General features: G+C 43.2%; 1 protein-coding gene across 1 annotated transcript in view; it reads right to left on the minus strand.

The window, feature by feature from the left end:
* The window catches only part of LOC110967819 (adhesion G protein-coupled receptor A3), a 228,203-nt gene that overhangs the window by 73,576 nt on the left and 134,386 nt on the right, over positions 1 to 20,241 (minus strand). The window contains 2 exon segments of the mRNA XM_022217540.2: positions 3,748 to 3,956; positions 4,469 to 4,679. Coding sequence (XP_022073232.2) covers positions 3,748 to 3,956; positions 4,469 to 4,679 — 420 coding nt within the window.

The raw sequence follows: 20,241 nt of genomic DNA on the forward strand, positions 1-20,241 counted from the left end.
TTTGCTAAAATAGTAAACTGTGAACAAGGTAAAGTTGCAAAAAGCTCAGTCAGCTACAACAACTACTAATCTGACTCAATCTCCTCTATTTTCATCATCTTCTCCTCTCATTCAAAGCATCATCAGCAAACATGAAAACTTTACAAGGGGTCAGCTGGTTAGCAGGCTGCCGATTACTGAATCCAGCATTCAGCAGTTTCTACCGCTATTGTTCTTTTCATTAACCAATGCCAGAGAAAACATATCTATTTAAAGATATGCTGCTTTGGTTCTGATGCAGCCGCCTTTCTCTATCTGTAGTCACCAATCTGTTATTTTGAGAAACGACCCACCCACAGCACCAACCGGCTACTCATCATGTTGAGAAGTTCTCCTTTAATAAAACATCTAAAACATGAATACACAAAGACAAATAGACAAAGTTTGGTGCTTGAATTTGGGATTTTCTTCATTTTGACACAAAGACGTTACTTTTTACTGCAAATATTGGTTTCAAATATTGATTACCGATCTTCTTGATCATGAATGATCAACATTAGCCCCAAAACAACCCTGCCAGTAAATCTCTTGGCATTACTATAGACTCCCATGCAGATGCTTTTGTCCACTATAACATGCATGCTTGTATGAGATTCGCTGTTTAACCAATGGGTCACCTGTTTCACTGTAAGAGTCACAGGATCCTCCTGTTTCCAGGAATCCACTCTTCTTCACATGTTCATTATATTCTGTGCTGCGCATGCAAATACATCTCTGAACTGCTTTTCCCTTATTGGACCATGGCCTTGGGGCCTTCGTTATGATTGGATGCTTACAGAAGCCAGCCACCCACACCGAGTGTGTCTTTCGTTCTAAAGGTCTGCTCCTGCATATTAAACAGCACGGAGCGTTGCAGCAATCAAATGCAGGAGCTTCTTCATCGACACCGTCACCCCAGAAAATACATTTAATAAATAAACAAATCCAGCTGCCTCTGCCACAGTACACAGCTCACACAGTGTAGCTGCACAGGAGAGGTGTGTCTTTGGGAGGGGGTTAAAAGGTGGTTGGGGTGTGGGGTTGAGGCTTGTCACCGTGATGAAGACAGATGATGAGGCTGCATTGCTGTAAACGAGTGAGTCAGCCCTCCCTTCAGACAGATACAGGCCTGCAGGAGGCAGACGGAGGGGGGGAGGAGGTGGAAGGACAGAAGGAGGGAGACAGGGAAATGCATGGGAACTGTCCCCGGTGCTGAAATGTGGAACGGCTGCTTTCTAACCGCTTCAAGTTCGGCTCAGCGAGCCATGCTGTCTTTCAGTACCTGACCCACATCTGAAACAAGCTCTGCCACTATGTCACTAGTCTCAGTGTAACAGGTCAGTACCGAGGTCGCCCTCTGATGCACAAAAAGATAAAATGCTGCATTTGTTCCACGTAACACTTTTCAAACACCACAGCAGGGGGAGTGTAATATTTGCCTGAACAAAAGCTGAGACGCTGCTGAGTTTATCCACACAGATCCTGTCCCAAGTCATTTATTTGGCATTCTGATCACAAAACCAGGGGATGGAGATCCTCTACCGTGTAATTCCTTCTGAGCCAAGTCAAAAAGATTCTCATTAAAGTGCGTATTATATCCCAAACTTCAGTCCCCAGGGACTATTGTATTGGGCTGTCATGCTATTTGTAGACTAATCATCATCAGCACACACACACACACACCCACACACACACTAGCTCAGAATGTTAAAGAGCGTGGATCAACAGAAATGGGATATTGCATTGCTCATTCTCCACCCATATTCTTTGAAATGAGTTGTTTTGTTGTTGCAATATTCACCTTTCAAAGCTGCCCTGCATTGTGGCTAAACCCTCTGTCCATTTGCTCCACATCACAGATGCACCATCACACGGATTCTTACACTGTATGTTGCACACAGCTGATAGAAAGAGGAATTCTAGGGTGTCTTTGAGAAGAAAAGGTGGCACAGCTTTATAAGTTATACTATCACTGAACGCCTAAGGAATGCAAACATCACCATGGCCTTGTTTAACTTGGTCACAGCAGCTGAAATGCATAACTTTGGTAACAGACTTTGCAACTTGTTCCACTGATTTTCCTTTGGAACATCAAAGCAGGAGCTTTAATGTTATTCCGCTGCATGAGTTACAAATGATAGCGTCACTGATGGAGGCTCCCTACTTGGAAATACTGTAAATTAAAAATCGCCACCTCACAAGTCAGCCAGTAATTGGCAATTTCTCTTCGTTTGACATGGTGAGATTATGCAACAGGTTCGGTACTTGCAGAAGCTGCCCCTGGGCTATAAAGATCATTGTTTCAACACAGAGCATTTTAGACGAGGCCATCAGGAGAATGATGTCACAAGTCCGTAAATAAGGGTCCTTTTCTCGGGCACTGCAGAGACCAGGCGGGTGTGGTGACTGCATTAGTAGACGCGCAATCCCCGGCGCAAAAAAAAAAAAAAAACACTCACATAAGACCGTGATGTGGACATTACCGTCACGGCTTCCCACCATCACTATGACTACCCTCTACTTATCGGACGTGTCTTGAAGTTCAAATACTGAATCTGCTGGCAGGAAATTTGACTTGAAAAATAGATAAAAATGCCGATCTAGCTTCCATCCTGACAGCCACAACGTGCCCATTGGCGGCGCGTCTCCCCATCTGATAGAAATCCATGCACAATGACAATCTGACATCTGCTCTCCATCTGACAACAGCTTAGTATTCTCAGCAGACGCCCCACTCTCTCCCTCCGAGCACCCCATACCGATTTGGTATGCTGCTTTGCCCTCTGTATCCCACTCTTTCCCATTCCTATGCGGCTTTTTCCCCCCTAGCAGGCTTCTTTCTCTCTCTTTTTTTTTTTCACACCCCACACACGAACAACAACGGAATTGAGCAGCGGCTTCATAAAATATGCAGGTAAAAAAAAGGCAACTCGGAAAGCACCGACATCTCAAGCACAACACTTTTCATGCTCTACTGAGAACTGACCTCCCAGTCTAACGAATCCCACTCTTCGGTAAACATCCGGAGGATTTCTTTTCATCCAAAAAAAGCGGACCAGGCGCAGCGGCTCTATGGAGCGACTGGGCGATGCGATGCCATTGCGCTTTTGGTATTATCCTCATGAAATCAATTTGAGCAGGGGGACGTCGTCAGGAGAAGGCATCTCGGCGGCGTCGACACCAAAAACTTGAGCGACACAGATGGAACGATGCTACGCGTTACAGTCCAGCATTTTTGCTCGGCGATGGTTGCAACCAATTAGCACACCACTTGCGCTCGGAGGCGAATAGCTCCTGACAAGGCGCTCCTTCTCTTGAACATCGCTTCTATCTCAGCTGCTGTGCTGCTTTTTTTTTTTTTTGAGGAGGGGAGAGAAAGGTGGAAGACTATACAACACACGCAACTTCTCATTTCCAGGATATGGACGGGGTGAATGTAGCGTAGCGCATATATTCCCAGAAAAAAAAAAGAGCCAATAAATTCCCCGTAGCGCATTTGACAAATCCTTTCCCTCCGCTGAAGAGCAACAATAAAGGAAGCTTTTAAAGGTCCCTGCATCAAGTGCTTCTTAAAACACGTGACTCCATCTATTCCACGGTGGAGGAGGAAAAAAAGAGATGCATTTGATCCATAATAGGCCCTAAGCAGTGTGGAGATGCGTTATGTGTGTGTGTGGGGGGGTCATGGCAAAATGAATGACACTGGTTACCACGCAGGAGACTACTCACCATTAGCACAGCAAAGTTATTATGATGGGTGCAATGAATGGTGGTCGTGTTGCCCCCGGAGCCTGTTATGTGGCAGCCCTCTGCCCTCCAGCCACCGTGTCCATCCAGCAGGTCAAAATCCCAATAGGCTGCGGTGGGGTCTACACCCAGTGCGAAGTGCCTGAGAGCAATAGTAACGGAGTGCACGGCGCTCCCGAGGCTGCACCCATCTGCAAGAAGAAGAAGAAGAAGAAAACACATTCAGTAAAGCAAGCCAAGAGGAAAGTCTGTAAGTGCTATGGCACAAGGAAAAGAAAGAAAAGAACGCATGGCCGCACAAACTCCACATGCATGCAGGCATTAACCGAGACAAGTATCAGACAGTTACTGCAGCTGGCAGACTGTTGTGTGAAGTGTTGCAGATAACTTTCACGCCAAATGGAAAGCGGAAAAAAAATCATGCTTTTTATTCAGGCAAGAATGCAGCAGTGGAGTGCAGTGAGGTGGATTCATGCCGGGATGTCTTTGATTTCAATGCGTAAAAAACAGCGGAGTTTGGGTGGATTTTGGAAACATGTACCGAAAATCTGGGCATCAACATGTTGCGCAGAGCAGAGCAGCAGACTGCGCGTGTGCGCGTGTCTCTCTCTGCGTGTATGTGTGTGTAAACATGTAGTCTGTGTCGGCATTACAGCATGCGTTGACATCACAGGCATGATGATAGAAATGGATTTCCTCTTACCTAATTTGGTGAAAGCAACTGGTGTTGAAACGCTCCTACGCTTGCCATCATCTGCGAGATTTGACGAATTCCCCGTGCATGGAAAGAGTTTCCCATTGCGAAACACAATAAACTGCAGCTTGCAAGTGGAGTTATCAACAGATTGCAGCGCAGAGGAGGAGATAGGCGTACCAGCCAGCGGTAAATGGATTGAGGCGACTGCCACTGAGTTCTGCGGATGGAACAAAAAAAAAAGAAAAAAAAGAGAGAGAGAGAAAATAAAAATTAAATAATATATCCGAGATGCGCTGTGGGAGAAAAAAAATCTTACTGAAAAGAACAAACAAAAAAAGAAGACTGGCAATTGCTTTCCTCTCCAGGAGTGGAAGCGACCATAGACCGCAAGTGACCAAGGGAATGAGAATCACGTTTGAAGCGCTCTAGTGCGCCTATTTGGTCAGGCTCCCTGCCGCAGAGGTGGAAATGGTTCTTACCATTTCAGCTTGAGGGCACATCAACACTGCAGCTTGATTTAAAGAGACAACCGGTCTGACTTTATCCTCTTCTCACCGAAAATAAACACTGGAGAACCTCCGAAAAAAAACCCATCCTGGTAAGATTTGGGGAGAAAAATAGAGAAGTTCTGTGGGGGGGGGGGGGGGGGGGGGGGAAGCGTGGCTAGGGAATGGCAAAGTGCAGGCACGCCATCTTTGAGCACAAGTGAATCCAAACTGACTCTGCCCTGTAAAGTTGCTTTTTATTGCTCTAAGTTCAAGCAAAAGAAGAACGCAATCCCCTGTGCAGCCAAACCCCCCAAATCCCACCAGAGTTCCAATCAAGATCCACATCCCCTCTGCTCTGTTATGACCTAAAGCTGCCCACTTTGCATTCTGAACAAATATCACACCAGCAGGCTGGATTCTGTGACCACTCCGTCCCAAGAAATTGCGAGATCCAGCCTTTTAGAGCTACATGAGAACAGCTGCAGGAACTTTGGCACAGCTCGGGCTTTAGTGAATTGACGCCCCTGGTGGACAGAAGTGTTGCTCAAGGGTGTGTGGATCAGTGACTGCCTGCACTCAGAGCAGAACAGGCGGCACTTAACCCTGCAAAGATCAAGTTTGATCATAGAAAAAGCTTCCAAAGTGGCACTGTCAGCATGTAAGAGCTGCAGCACGTGTGGCCACACACTTCACTCTATGCATCAGGCGATTCAATTGCAGCAGCTCTCATGAATTAAATATCATGCATAAAAATAGACAAGAAGAACTATAGAGTACTTGCAAAGACAAATAAATGCACATAGTTCAAAAGGAAAGGCTTGTGCAGACATTATCTCAGCAGCAATTTACTTAGAAATGCGCTAATCTTCTGGTCAGCGACCTTCAATGGAGTATGAAGCACGTAAGTGCAGAAAAACTGATACCTCTGTTGTTGATTTATTATGAAGCGGTAGCACAGAGGCCATTCTTTTAAATGAACATGGCAAGCTATTAACACATTTCCGTACCGTGAAGAGATTTCCAGGAAAAAGCAGAAACACTGACCCCACATATTTATTCAGTGAGTGAACCTAATGCAGAATGTTAATGACGAGGCTGCCTAATGATGCATGTTCATAAAGAAGATAATGATCAGGCCCCCGCTTTCCAGTTCCAGTCTGTTCTGTTCGGTTTTCAATCATGTCACCCTCCAAGTGTGGGAGGATCAGCACTTTGAACCTACAGGGGAGGGAAGCTTCCTGCACAAGATAAATGTGGATGCCCATAAAGTGCCCTTACAGTTAATGGGGAGCTGCTTGGTCAGACGTATAGCCCAATCAATGGCGAGCAGGAAGACGGCCAAATTTCTTAATCAAGTTAATCAAGAGATTCTTTGTCCAATCTTAGGCTGGTTGCACTGTTGTGGTTGCTTGTTTAATGTGCGTGCCCTTGTGTTGACAGGCTTAGTGCCCTCCCTCCTCTCTCAGCGAGATACCAGCTTGATTTGATCCTCATGGCCTGTTATCCTGGAGAATTATTCTGTGCAGGTGACAGAGATGAACGGCGTGCTTCAGCACAGCTCCTTTACATTACAGCCACCATGTGTGTGGAGCCAGCGGTGATTTTACAGCATCAGCTTTGTTAGTTATTTCTTTCTGCATTGACTCCCTCTTGAAAGGCTATTGATTTTCATCCTGCGGTGCGAGTGTGTGCGTCTATCTGTGTCTGCGTGTGTGTGAGCGTGTCTATGGGGAGAGGAAGAAAGGCAGAGAATCCTTGCCTTGAAATTTATGTTGCATCATTTCCTTTCTCTGAACAGCTTAAGCTTGGCGGTGTGTTTCCAAGACGTCACAGGATACAGACATCAGGGGCAGAGTCAGAGAGGGTTTGAGCCCAGGTGACGGTGGAGGGAGTGAGTTAAACGCTGGGTCTGGCGTGATATTCCAGGGGTCTCCTTCTCATATGACCTCCATCCCCCCGGGGAAATGTTTTCAAAGCGAACAACTCGCAAAAGGAAATCTTATCTGGTTTACTTGTCTCCTCATCTCTTTCTACATCTTTTATCCCGTTTTATGTGGCGTATCAAAGGGATTTACAGCCCAGAGGGTGTGCTATAAGCCACGGCATGTGCAAAGTCCCATTCTAAGCAACAATCTATGTTTCTCCTGAGCAACCTAAACTGCTACATATCCTCAACCCCGACGCCACCAGAGACCTCACACCTCAGAGTTGATTTAGCTGGTTGTACCTCAGCTGCCTGACCTTCCTCTAAGCCCCTCCCCTCTCTAACATGGCAGCATGCGGTAGCCTTAGTAACCATAATCACACACTCCACTCCGTCTCCTGCACAAGCCTCGGGATCATTTTTCCTTTTTTTTTTCTTCCCCCTCCACCTATTCCCTTCATTACAGAGGGCGTCCAGGTGAATGTCAGCAGTCACCTCCTATTTCAGGCTGTTCCCCCTTGTCCACCTCCCTCCGTCCTCCTCCACCTGCTCCTTGATACACAGCCCTGCTTGATAGAGCCACAAAACTGCAAAACAGCCTGCAGGGCAAAACAGAACAGCGGTATTTTGACCCCGGGGCAGTCACCAAATCACAGCACAAACATCACGCTTAAACACGGCTTCTTGATTTCACAGGGGGATTGCTATTGAATGTGTTCAGACAAAGAGGGGGAAATTAGGAGCCAGAAAGTGTGTTTTTATTGTATAATCCAAAATTAGAAAGGGCTACAGCTCTGTGCCTTTGTAGATATATCGGTGGAGAGATAAATTTATTTATTTGCGCAGGCGGCTACTTGAAAATTAACTATGAATGAAATGAATTCAGCTCAAAGGGCAGCTTGCTGAGCTCTGCCCCAGCCGAGAAGAACTGCTGACAAGCACGATGGGAGATTTGCATAATTTTTTTTGTAATCATTGGCAGTCCTGTCAGCGCAGACATGGTCAAAGGCACAACGACCATGATAAATAGGTAGACATCAGGAGACTTTTGGGGGGTTGTTTCTAGCCATGATGTTTTAGAGTCTGAAAATAAATCACAGTTTGCTTGCGTTTAGTCAACCCTTGTGTACAGGCTGCATCTGGAGCTTACTCGAGGTGTGAACATACTTGTATGCCTGACATTAAACACAAAACAAAGGAAACATAATTCTACAAAAGTGATTGCTATGGCTGCAGCTTAAAAGGCATTCTCCTCTGAAGCATTTTCATGTTGTAGCATTGTTAGCGTTACTTATCAAGACAAATTAAACACAGTCCTGCATGGTTGCCATGCCAACAGGGTTCTGTTTCCTCTAGTTGGGTTTTGCTGGTTGGGGAGGGTGGATGAGGCTGGGGTTGGGGGTGCATTTGAGCAGATTTGAAGCAGGAAATCAGGCTCTTTGGAGAGGCTGAGCGGTGCTTCGGCTGTCAGCTACACTCTCCTCAGTCAGCTCTGACTCAGACTGTCACATCACAGGCTTGTGGCTTAACAAAAAACATTCAAGAGGCTGCAACAGATGGACAACATTGTTTGATTGAAAGGCTATTGTGGATTACAAATTAATGATTCATTGTGTGTAAAAGCATAACTAATTTATTAGCTGCAGGATGATTGATAATGAGCCAAAACGAGTCTTTGAGACAGAACTGATCTTACAAGGGAAATCGGCCGATTTCCAGCCTCCCTTAATGCAGATACATGGCTCTGTCAACACAAAGAGTTTTTCTCTTCAGTGTCTTCTTGCCACGTCAGTGTGGCCTACAAATCCTTTACTAGTGACGGCAGAGATGACTGTGACTCAGAAAAGAATGTCTCCTGAAAAGAAATATTTTCTATTCCTCTGAGTCATCGCCCACCAATTCTTAAAGGGTCAGTTCACCCAAATTACAAAATACAATATTATACCTGTGGTGGTATCCAGCCAGGCAGCTTGTTCTTGTTTTTAAGATGTTTTTAAGATTTTAAGATACTGTGGTATCTGTTGTTCCAGGTGGCTTTCCAAGTTAGGGGATGGAAATGTTAAAAATTCCTAAGTTAAACACCAGATATCTTAAAATGAGTTTAATCTTTTATTGTTTTATTGCTGTTGTTTGTCCAGACAACAAAGCACCGGTAACCATACATCTCATCACCTGCTGGGTTTATGTGAAGAAACCACCTATATAAGCTAGGACAAACAGATGCTCTAAGGAGTGATTTTATCGGGCCTTGAATCCTCTCACAGGCACACCATGGTGTCTGTGATGCTGTCTTTGTTTTAATAAACCTTATATATATATATATATATATATATATATACACACACATACACATATATAAACAAGACGGTGTTGGCAGAGAATTTCTTCACCATCTTCACATCATCGCTACACAAGAAGATACAACAATATCCAACTCAACTAAACTTCAAACTTTGTGATAGAAGGAAGTTTAAATGAAAACTGTTACCATGCAGGATGTAGATTTTTTCCACAATAGAGGGAACACATCCATCCATTATCTATACACCGCTTTATTCTCATTAGGGTCACAGGGGGACTGGAGTCTGTCCCAGCTAACTTAGGATGAAGTCAGCGGACACCCTGGACAGACACCCTCCAGTCTATCACAGGGCCACATATACAGACAAACAATCACACTCAGATTCACACCTACAGACAATTTAGAGTAATCAATTAACCTCAGCATGTTTTCGGACTGTAGGAGGAAGCTGGAGAACCTGGAGAAAACCCATACATGTACAGGGAGAACATGCAAACTCCATGCAGAAAGATCCCGGGAAGGCGGGGACTCCAACCAGAGATCTTCTAGCTGCAAGACAAGAAGCCAGTGGGACGGAATACAGTTTGTGGAAAAAAGAACTTATAGTCCGACACTTATTAATGAACAATTTTTCAAAACTCCAGATTATGTTAAATGACAACATTCTTTTAGCTTAATCCCATAATTACAGAAAAATATGTTGCTTTTTTGTGTATCAAATGAATGATGAACAGATATTGGTTGGAGTTACACAGAGATCTTTATTACAGTTACAGGAGGGATAATGTGAATAGCAGGTCTGTGGCAGGACACAAACTCTGTTCCTCTGCATTAATGTATCACACGAAGGGCACACTACTTCCTGAGTGTCACTCAGCTTTGTGGTTGGATGTAAATTATGAGCTACATAAGTGAATGTCATTTTAATGGTGCGAGTATCACAAAGGTGGAGTCTGTGATGCAGGAGGAAGATATTTAGATAGTTAGCAAGTGGCAGATTTACCATCCCCTTCACTGCCACTGTCTCCTGTCCTACCATCCCCCTCCCTCAAAACATCAGATTTTTTTCAGCACACACAGAATGGACTGCCATCAGATCATATCACTGAATTTGACCAAAAAAATGTATTGGATTAGTATTGCTGGCTGTAATCCTTAAATTACATTGATCACCACTGCATTAGCCTGATGCCACACTGGCAATTCTTATAGATCTGTTTGCGTGTTCACTGATGTTGATTCCCAGTTGGAGAAGCCAGTGAGGGCTTTGTGTGTCTGATTAAGAACGGGGACATAATCTTCTTGCACTGGTGCCAAAAAGCAACTGCAGAAATGAAAATAAAAATTTGTGAGAATTGTGGATGACACGGTGAAAAACCCCAAGTTAAAGTCCCCATCCAGTCACTGATTTCACCTCTAAAAACTCATCTTTGTACAGGAAAGTTGGATATTCAGAACTTTTGTTTTTTGAAAATAACCCCTTCCTGCCTTCAGGTGGCTTTAAACGTAACACTAGACCATTGCTTACTAAAATCTTCTCTTTAAATCACCATTCTGCCATGTTAGAACCACAAACCAGTGCTGAAAAAGAATACTGACACGGAAAGTCCCACCCTGCAAATTGACAGGATTGGTTCCTTAGTTTTGTCACATATGAAACCCTGGCTGTCAGAATCCGTATTTCAAGTTAAAAACATGATTTTTACCAGAGGGAGTCTTTAAATCTGGATTTGCACTCGAAGCAAAGCGTTAACTGCAGCCCTCCAGGCAGTCTGCTGTCAGATTTCACCCTTCGATAGCACCATCATTCCAACAATAAATGAATGTTTCAGGCCATATCATGCTTTATTTCCCACAGTAACTGGGTTTACATTCTTTCATTGACTTTGCCGGAGTTTACCACAGTTAGCTATGCACACAGTTACATAACAAGAGTCACATCCAGGTAAAATCTATTTTGACTTCATTCGTTACTGAGATCACAACGACGCAATCACTATGAATTTGTGAGAAGATATGGCAAAGCTACTCCTCACAGAAGTCAAAGCATGACTATCTGCATGGCAAGATACCCTCAGAAGTAAACAAGAAAATCATGTTTTTTGGGATTTGGAGAATAAAATCTTTAATACAATTCAGTTTCGAGGACTCTGAAAGGAACCTTGAGTTCACTGTTGTTTACATTACATTTGCATTTCAGTTTTTCTGCACTGCTCTGATGTAAAGAACTGCTTCTTCATAACAAGCTTGCTCTGGTTTTTCGAAGCACTTCAGTATAAAAGGAATATCTGACACCCGGTGTTGTTGGCTAATAATGTGCTACTTAGTAATGCATTACTGTAATATTATTACTTTCGAGTACCCACTAGCGTAAAGGAATATAATTTTCAGAACAGTAACTATGTTGCAGTTGCTGATCCAAGTAGAGCTGCTTGACCAGAACACATTTTGCTTGTTGTTCTAGGTAGGAGGTCAGGTCAGCTTCAAGTCAAAACGTTAAACCAAGAATGAAAGATGAGGGAGAGGGAAGGAGTTTTCTTTCAACAGCTAGAGGCACTGTCATTGCTTTGAGTTTGTCTCCATTTAAAATGCAACGAACATTGCTGTCCTCTGTGAACTTGTTGTGAACTTGCTGTAAACTGTGCCAGCAACAAAATGCTTTCAAATGCGAAAAACACAGCGTCTCTTTTACAGAAACGTCTGCTATGGCAGCACAGCAGCAATGTGAAACTTGTCAAAAATTTTTTCCCAAAAAACATCAGCACTGACAGTGAGGTCTCTACTGCCAGTGGTGCATGCACTCCAGCTAAACAACATCAACTGGATTTCAGAGCAGGACATGATGTTGGAGAGACGTTAAGTGGACAAGATGTGAAGAAGCTTGTTGCTGGATGTATGGTGGAGGAGATGCTACCTGTTACCACTGCTGACTCACCCCTCATTTTGATGCATTATAGTGAAAATATCCATGAAGATGTTGTCAAGCTGCCACAGAGAAAGATATTTTGCTGGCTATGTTGGGAAAGAATTTGCGGTGTTGGGATGTAATTTGAAAGCCACACACAGAGAGGTAGGCTTTTTTTTCAGGACTGCTGGTGTCTGGACAGCTAACAACAAAAGTTTTCTGGGTGTAACAGTTCACTGGATCAGCAGTTCCACTTTACAGCGCATCAAGGCTGGAATAGCATGCAAAATTCTGAGAGGCAGGTATACATTTGAAGGTATTAGCACAAAGAGAAGAGAACTTATTTAGTCATCAGATGGACTGCTTGGCAAAGTTGTAGCCACTGTGTTGGACAAGGCATCAAACTTTGCCAGCATAGCCTGTCTATTGGAGGTCATATTCTGAATGGAAGGAAGACAGTGAAGTGGCTGTTGCTTTTAGAGATCTAACAAAAGTCCTCTCCACTGAGACTGATGGTCAGTTTACTCCTTTCCCACATTACAGGTGTACAAGAGTCACCTTAACCTCAGGAAGCCCTCATACAACAACATGCATGGCTCTTTGGACCAAGGCGAGTTGGTTGACAGTTGTATTGGAACATGCAGAGGAAATAAGTTGCGGTAAAACATGGGGTAAAATTCTTTTTATGAAGTGGATTCCAGAATCACTCAAATTCCCATAAACAAGCTAAATAGTCTCACTGCCAAACTGGGAACTAAGCGTCTCGATATCAAGGAATTTCTCCAAGAGTGCTACACTGTCATTAAGCTGCTTACAGCAACTCTGGACATCTTACATCATTCTGTGACCAACACTCAAAGTTCTGATTGAGGACACTTGCACTGAAAGACTTCTTTTCATGGATGACAACTGGCCTTCCAGATGTCACTGTGGCGGTACTCCTACATTTTTTCTTTGTTTTTTGCAACTTTATTGTGGCATTGAGAGGCTTCAGTGTTCACGGCTGATTGCTGACTCCTCCTCTAAAGTTAAAGTTTTGTACGTCGATCGGTTTCTGAAAAGACTTGGCTGAACAGGCGGTCAGTTACTTTTCTTAGGAGATGGGGTGGGGTTCATGAAAATGATATAACAAGTAATGTCATTAACCACTTTTCAGAATGAGTAATAAATGTTACAGAATTATTTTAAAGGTGTAATAATAAGTTGCTATACTTTCTGAGGAACCAGCTGCTGATATTTTAAACTACACTTCAATAATATTCCAAAAGAAAGGTTGGGGAATATCAAAATAAATAAAAATTTCCACACTGTAAAAAATGCCTGAACACTGAAGGTGGCATTGGTAAAAGCAATAGGAAATACTTGACTGTAACACAAACTGTTGCTATTTTCTAACATTAGCTGCCTCATTATCCAGTGCTACCATGTATGACAGGGCACCGGTGAAGGGAAATCATGCTGTCTTTTCGTACTGGGAAAGACATGGTTCCCATGTATTTAAACAAAAAGCCTAAATTTACAAGGATGGTGAAAAAGCATCAATCCCAAGTATGAATTATCCAACAGAATATATTGCAGAGGTTGGATTGTCTTTGGTCTTGCTGGCATCAGAGGACTATGGAGTCAAAGCCTGAACATAGAGGACATAGAGTAGCTGGATAGCTCAGTGCCTAACACCTCTGGCATTGGCACAGAAGATCAGTGGTTCAAATGCTGTTCAGGGCCCAGTTGTCCAGGGAGGGCCCTTAGGCTAGATCTTTAGCGCTGCCCCGCCTACCCACCTTGTGTTCTATCTGCTCTCAGATGTATGTTGCTTTGGATAAAAGAGTCTGGTAAATGTAATTGGATTGTCCTCTTTGTATGTTACTCTTAAGTGTCTTTTATTTACAACGTTTAGTGGTGCTTTTCTTCAGTTGGTCTTGCCCAAATAGGATGTAGTTACTGGGGTTAGTTGTATATGTTTCTATGAAGAAAAACATATTCATCATGTTTTCACCAAAATAAATTTGCTCAACATATGTACCATCCATAAGGCTGAAAAATCAATGTGTGTTTTTCAGGTGAGTCACCTTGTAGTGTTGTAAGGAATCAATAATGAAAACATGACATCTGTGTCACTATTCTCAATCAAAACCAAAGAGCTGGATGCGCTATTAAATATATAACATTCACGTTCTTGTCCATGCCAAGTGAAGAATCAACTCTCAACCAGAATCAATGACAAACCCTTCGCCTTTTAACTATTGGTGTATTCATTCACACTCTAAACCATTCATTACCTGTTTATTCACCAACATGCTCAGTCGGAATACTGCAGCACAAATTAACCGGTCTGTTTGTGCATAACACTGAATTGGCATGACTGGAATTCCAAGAAAAGAGTCGGCGTCAGGGCTGCAACAATAAACCGTTTTACCTGAGTAAGGATTTCATTCTCAGACATACACACACACACAGCTGTGTGGTCCTTTTGGAGTTGGTCCAGGTGGTGCTTTACTGTCACCACATTTTGTCTCTCAGGCTCAAAGTTTGATTCAGCTGCAGGAAGAGAGACAGGATTAATGGGCGGTCATTTGGTGCAGCAATAACAGTTGGCGATCACACAGAGTGGGTGTGCTTCCACTGCCTGAGAGGTGAAACAGAGTCATAACTTTGGATTACGCTGCAGGTTCCTGCCCTCTCTATTTGGATTGCCCTGATGGACACATGTATAAATTCCTCTTAATTCAATACATCTCTGAGCTCTATTTCTTCAATTACTGCCAGATTAGCCTTTATTTATTTTGGGTCATTGGTGGAAAAGCGGACAAGACAGCGACACAATCAAGGTCTCGTTGAGCCGCTAATTCATTAATAGATTTCTCACTTCTGTTCCACCTGTCAGAGGGCATTATTTCAAACACACTGCATCTCAAGCTAGAAACAACTGTACTGCACTGATATCAAATGTCACGAGTCGGCCGTCTCTCAGGCAGCTGCCCCAAACGTAGATCCAACCAGAAAGCGTGCATTCCACTTTAACAACGTGATTAAAGCAGATCTCCATTTTGAAGAGAGAGGAAGTGGAACAATTGCGGTCTCTTTGGGCCTTTTTCAGATTGTAATTTGAGATTCGGCTCGGAGGTGAAATGAATGTGAACTGGCGTGTGTGCTGTGCAGATTGAATCATTCAATTACTTTCCCGTTGCTATTTGATTTTCCGTGCATGTGCTGTTTATGACGGCTCTCTCAATTTTGGAAAGCCAAGGCCAGGTATTGATCTCGTAAATGCACGTCATCTAACACCTTACAGTTTGAGGGACAAAGGTGATCTTCACAAATTAACTGGAATGAAATAATTATGCTGCAGAGCAGAACCCGAAAAGCTGATATTCATGCTGTGATAAATTCAACTGTTGTAACACAAACACACATATCTACATGCAGATACTCAAAATTGAGATGCGATTCTTTTTAATGACTATCCGAGAGTATTAGATGATAGTGAGTATTAGATGATAGTAACAACCACTGAGATGTGATGGCACACAGAGCCTCCTCCCATTTAGGATTCACTGACAAGCAGGTGTAGTTGGTGTGGTCTCCATGGAAACCCGCTTATTCATCTCAGTGACTTAACAATTTCCTTCCACGCTGGCAGAGTGGTTAGAGAGCTAGCTAGTGCTTCACATGTTGAATGCCTTTACATCAACATGGGTTTTCATGAATATGCATGACGGTGGGGAACTGGAGGTCATTCATCAGCACAACCAGAGTACAACATGCTACCGGCGGATTTCTGCCTTCAGGCCTCCACTTGGGAACATGATTAGGCAGCCACTCAGCAGCCTCCTTAGCCGACATAAGATTTCAAAGATTTCTTAAAAAAGCAGACGTAATGAAATTTTTACGCGTGATTTGATCAAACCAAGGAGTATGTAAATACTGCATTCACTTGTGAGCATGGTGATGTAATATATAGAGTGGTTTGAGGGCTTGTCGCTGTCTGCATAGCACAGACAAATCATGCTGGGGAGAGAGAACAACACTTTGGAGATGAATCACATCCACACACACGCATCTAAACAGCATAATGGGGTTTCTTTGGTCCCATCGCTGTGGTGGATGATGCAACAAGCTGACCACTGCCAGCTGAATTCTGCAGCAAAGGAGGCAGCGAAGCGATCAAAACGCACACACATACACACACATATGTCCTGTCAGCCAGTATAAATACAACAATGTGAAATTCATCACACAGCTGTGTGTAAAAGCAAAGCATGCACTGAGAACATTACATGGCAAATCAATGTAAAAAAAAAAACATGCATTATGATAACATTAAAGGGGAACTTCGGTTTTTTTTCAACCTCGGGTCTGTTTTCATTTGTCATTTCATACATGTGAGTGATGGAGAAATGAATTTTCGACATAGCTCCAGTATTTAGCCAGGCAGGCAGCTTAGCAGCTCAGCTAGCAGCTCAGCTAGCGAAAAGTATGGGCCAACTTGCCCCCCCGCGTCAAAGTCCGCCCCAACGTGCTTTTTTCCCCACACTGACCGGCTCGGATAGTCTCAACGAGTGTCCCACAATATACTAGAGATGAGAAGTGAACGAAAACCTCCACATTACCTGGGGATCGCTCTTTGTTGTGGTCTGTATCCAAATCTCAGGACGCTAGAAAGAAAATCTCATTCCGAAATCGCGCGAGAGCTCGCGCCAAAACACGAGCGATCGCCAGGTAATGTGGAGGTTTTCGTTCACTTCTCATCTCTAGTAAAAATTCATTTCTCCATCACTCACATGTATGAAATGACATGTGAAAACAGACCCCAGGTTGAAAAAAACCGAAGTTCAGGTTTCACAGCATGGTTAAAATGGTATTAATCGCTCTGCCAAGGAATGCAGTGGAGTTATGTGACGATCCCAGTTGGTTTATCCATCTGTCTGTTTGTCTGTTCACAGCATTACTCAAAAATGGACTAACGGATTTGGAGGAAATTTTCAGGGAAGGTTAGAAATGACACAAGGACCAAGTGATTAGATTTTTTTTTAATATAGTTTGGATCCATGGATTTGTTAAAGGTTTCTGTATTTTGTGAGATAGCAGCACGGTGTCACTGTAACTATGACAACAAGTGAACACTAAGTCAACTGCATGCTGATGATCACGTGATCACATCGACCGCTATGGACTTATCGGGACTTATGCATCGGAAATGATACAAGGAACAAATGATTAAATTGTGGAGGTATTCTGAGTCCCATCAATTCCCGCTGCCCGCTACATATTAAGGTCACACGATTCAATATCTGTGCATAACGTACACTTACATAACACATGCCTTTGTACATCTATAGTAAATGACCACATTCTATGTTGCCATGATTTCTAATCATCAATAACTAACAAACAAATGTTCCTTACTAAAAAAAAAAAAAAGCTGCATTTCTGATAATGCCATATGGGGGAATGAACAGCCTTGGCGGAGTACTGCCCTCTCTTCATGCTTTTCTTGTTGTTCAGTTGGAGAGTTACTTTGTTAACCAACACAGCAATCTGGGATATGCAAGTATGACAATGGAAAAGGACGCATCACTTAGCTTAAATGTATTTAGGCTTCCATTAGAATTGTCAGGAGATGTGATTGTCTTAAATGGCCTATTGATGCATTTAAACTCCTTGTCTGGAAAATGCCCTTGGACATTGCCAGGGCAAATCTAACAGATCCGGGAGGGAAATTAAAGCAGAGGAAGAAGGAAGGAGAGTGCTGTATGTTTATGTCCTCCTTTAACCATATTAATCCCTTCTCACTAATCCTTCAGCAGCACCAAATAAAACTGTAATGGCTTTGGTGGTCATCTTTATCTCACCAGGCTGATGATGAGGTCACAGGCAAAAATGACAAACTCATTCCCAGGCCAGTCGTATTTTTATTACGCTCCCATATTTTTTGTCTCTTTATGTCTGATGTTACTGCACGCAGTTTGTCGAAGTATATTTATGAAAGCCTGAGCTCAAACGTACAGTTCTTCATTGTCCGCATACGGAAAGACAGACAAAAAGAGTAACAGAGACATCCTGGTAACAAGTCAACAGGATGGAGGCAGAAAAACAAGAGTGTATTCACCAAACCCGCCCCGCTTCCACCCACTGTGCTTAGTCACATAACACTGGCTTTATTAAAAATCTAGCCTCCACATTTTTAAAGTCGATAAAGGATGTCTTTCCTCAAACAGCTCAAGCTTGAAACTCAAATGTTGAAAGTATAGTTAGCTGAAAAGTTGAAGCTTTGGAATCTACTAACCCAAAAAAGGAAGCTTCAAAAAATTCAGAGTACCACACAGGAACAAAAGAAATAAAGGTCAAAACATCCAAAGAAAAGTTATTTTGTGTTAATTCCTCTACAAGGCTTTTGTGTGTGTGTGTGTGTGTGTGTGTGTGTGTGTGTGTGTGTGTGTGTGTGGGGGGGGGGGTGTTCTCACCCAAGACAAAACACTTGAAAATATAAGTGCACCCTGTTTTGACCAAGGCATCAGACATGTCACGAATATTCAAACCTGCTTCCAGATGAAATAGGATATTTGTTTTTTTCAAAGGATATAAACAAAATGCAATGACTTTTTAATTTTATGAGGCAATTTTTATTGCAATTTTGCTAGTTTATCCACAAAATGCATATTTCAGAAATGGATTCAACCAATTTTGAAAAGAGACAGCTGGGAAAACAAGGCAAACTGTAAATGAGAAAAATCATCAGTATGACCCAAAGTTTGTGATGGGAGTAAATTCACTCATCTAATTTGCATATTATGACGTCACCAGGCGGCGGACATATGGATTACATAACTTTATTGATGTTTATCGATCAAAATGCCATTGTTTGGCTCAGAATTTGTCAGATCTCTGTCTCCACGATACCAACAGACTCATCAAAATGTCTGATCCACTTGTGATACTCTTCCTCATCTGTCAAGCAAACCCAGCCATCATCATCGTCATTTACGACGGGGCCGTGAACGCCACTGCAGCCCCGTTATTATCAGTGCGTTTTCTCCAGCGTCTGCTGCTATTTCCGCGTTTTTTTTCCAACCCCCGTTATCCCTCTCATTATTAGCGGTGTTTTGACCACCCCAGCTACACCCACCACGTCTCCTCCTGTCACCCCGAACCGGTGAAGCAAAGCATCGGCTCCAGTATGTGCTGCTTGTGGCTGTCATGGCGCACCGACCCGCTGCCGGTACGCACAGACGCAGCGTCACTTTCTGTCTCACTGAACTATTGAACATCTTCATCAGAGGGTGAATAGTCCTCTTCAGAATCTGAGTAAGCCATTACTTGACAAAGTACTTTGTCAGCGTTGACCAGACTACTACCTTTTACTGGCCTTAATTTGAGCTCATTTCATTTACTACCTTTTACTACCTTTTACTGCCCCGCGGATACCCTGTGAGGTTAATAAGTAACTCTAAATTGTTCGTAAGTGTGAAGGTGAGTGTGATTGTTTGTCTCTATGTAGCCCTGTGACAAACTGATGACTTGTCCAGGGTGTCCCCGGATGGATGGATGGATGGATGGATAGATATTATCACGAAAACACTGCAACACATTTTTCAGCTGTTGCTTGTTTACTGGTGACACATGCTGGAGTTGTGGACTGACACGACTTGGATTTTAGTCAGACTTTTGTCATGACTTGACAAAATCAAGGTAGACACTTTGACTTGTATCTTCATTTTGGCTTAAGTCCTGAGCTGATATCCTCAACACATATATGCAACACATAACAGTTTAGATGCAGTTCAACTCTTGGTAACACATGCTCTTGGAATCAATCCAACACCAGCCAATCACTTTGTGCAAATGGGAAAGAAATGTGTATTCGGTGGCGCCACCCACCAGACTGACAAATAATGACATGGGCTTGAGTTGAACTTGACTTGGAACTGAGTACTTTCAGCCAATATATGAGAATTACTTGTGACCTGCAGAACACTGACTCAGTCCCACCCATTGATTGTATATAAAGACTGATGAACCCTTCATGATATCAGCCACAGGTTTCCTGAACAGCTCTAGCCGACAGCATCTTGGCAGTGCTGGACTGCGCTTAACTTCCAGTAACTCCAAAAATGAGAAAAGAGATCGAGTGAAGCTGAAGCAAGGCCATGCACTGTCCTG

The sequence above is a fragment of the Acanthochromis polyacanthus genome, chromosome 15, assembly GCF_021347895.1.
Source record: "Acanthochromis polyacanthus isolate Apoly-LR-REF ecotype Palm Island chromosome 15, KAUST_Apoly_ChrSc, whole genome shotgun sequence".
Taxonomy (NCBI): domain Eukaryota; kingdom Metazoa; phylum Chordata; class Actinopteri; family Pomacentridae; genus Acanthochromis; species Acanthochromis polyacanthus.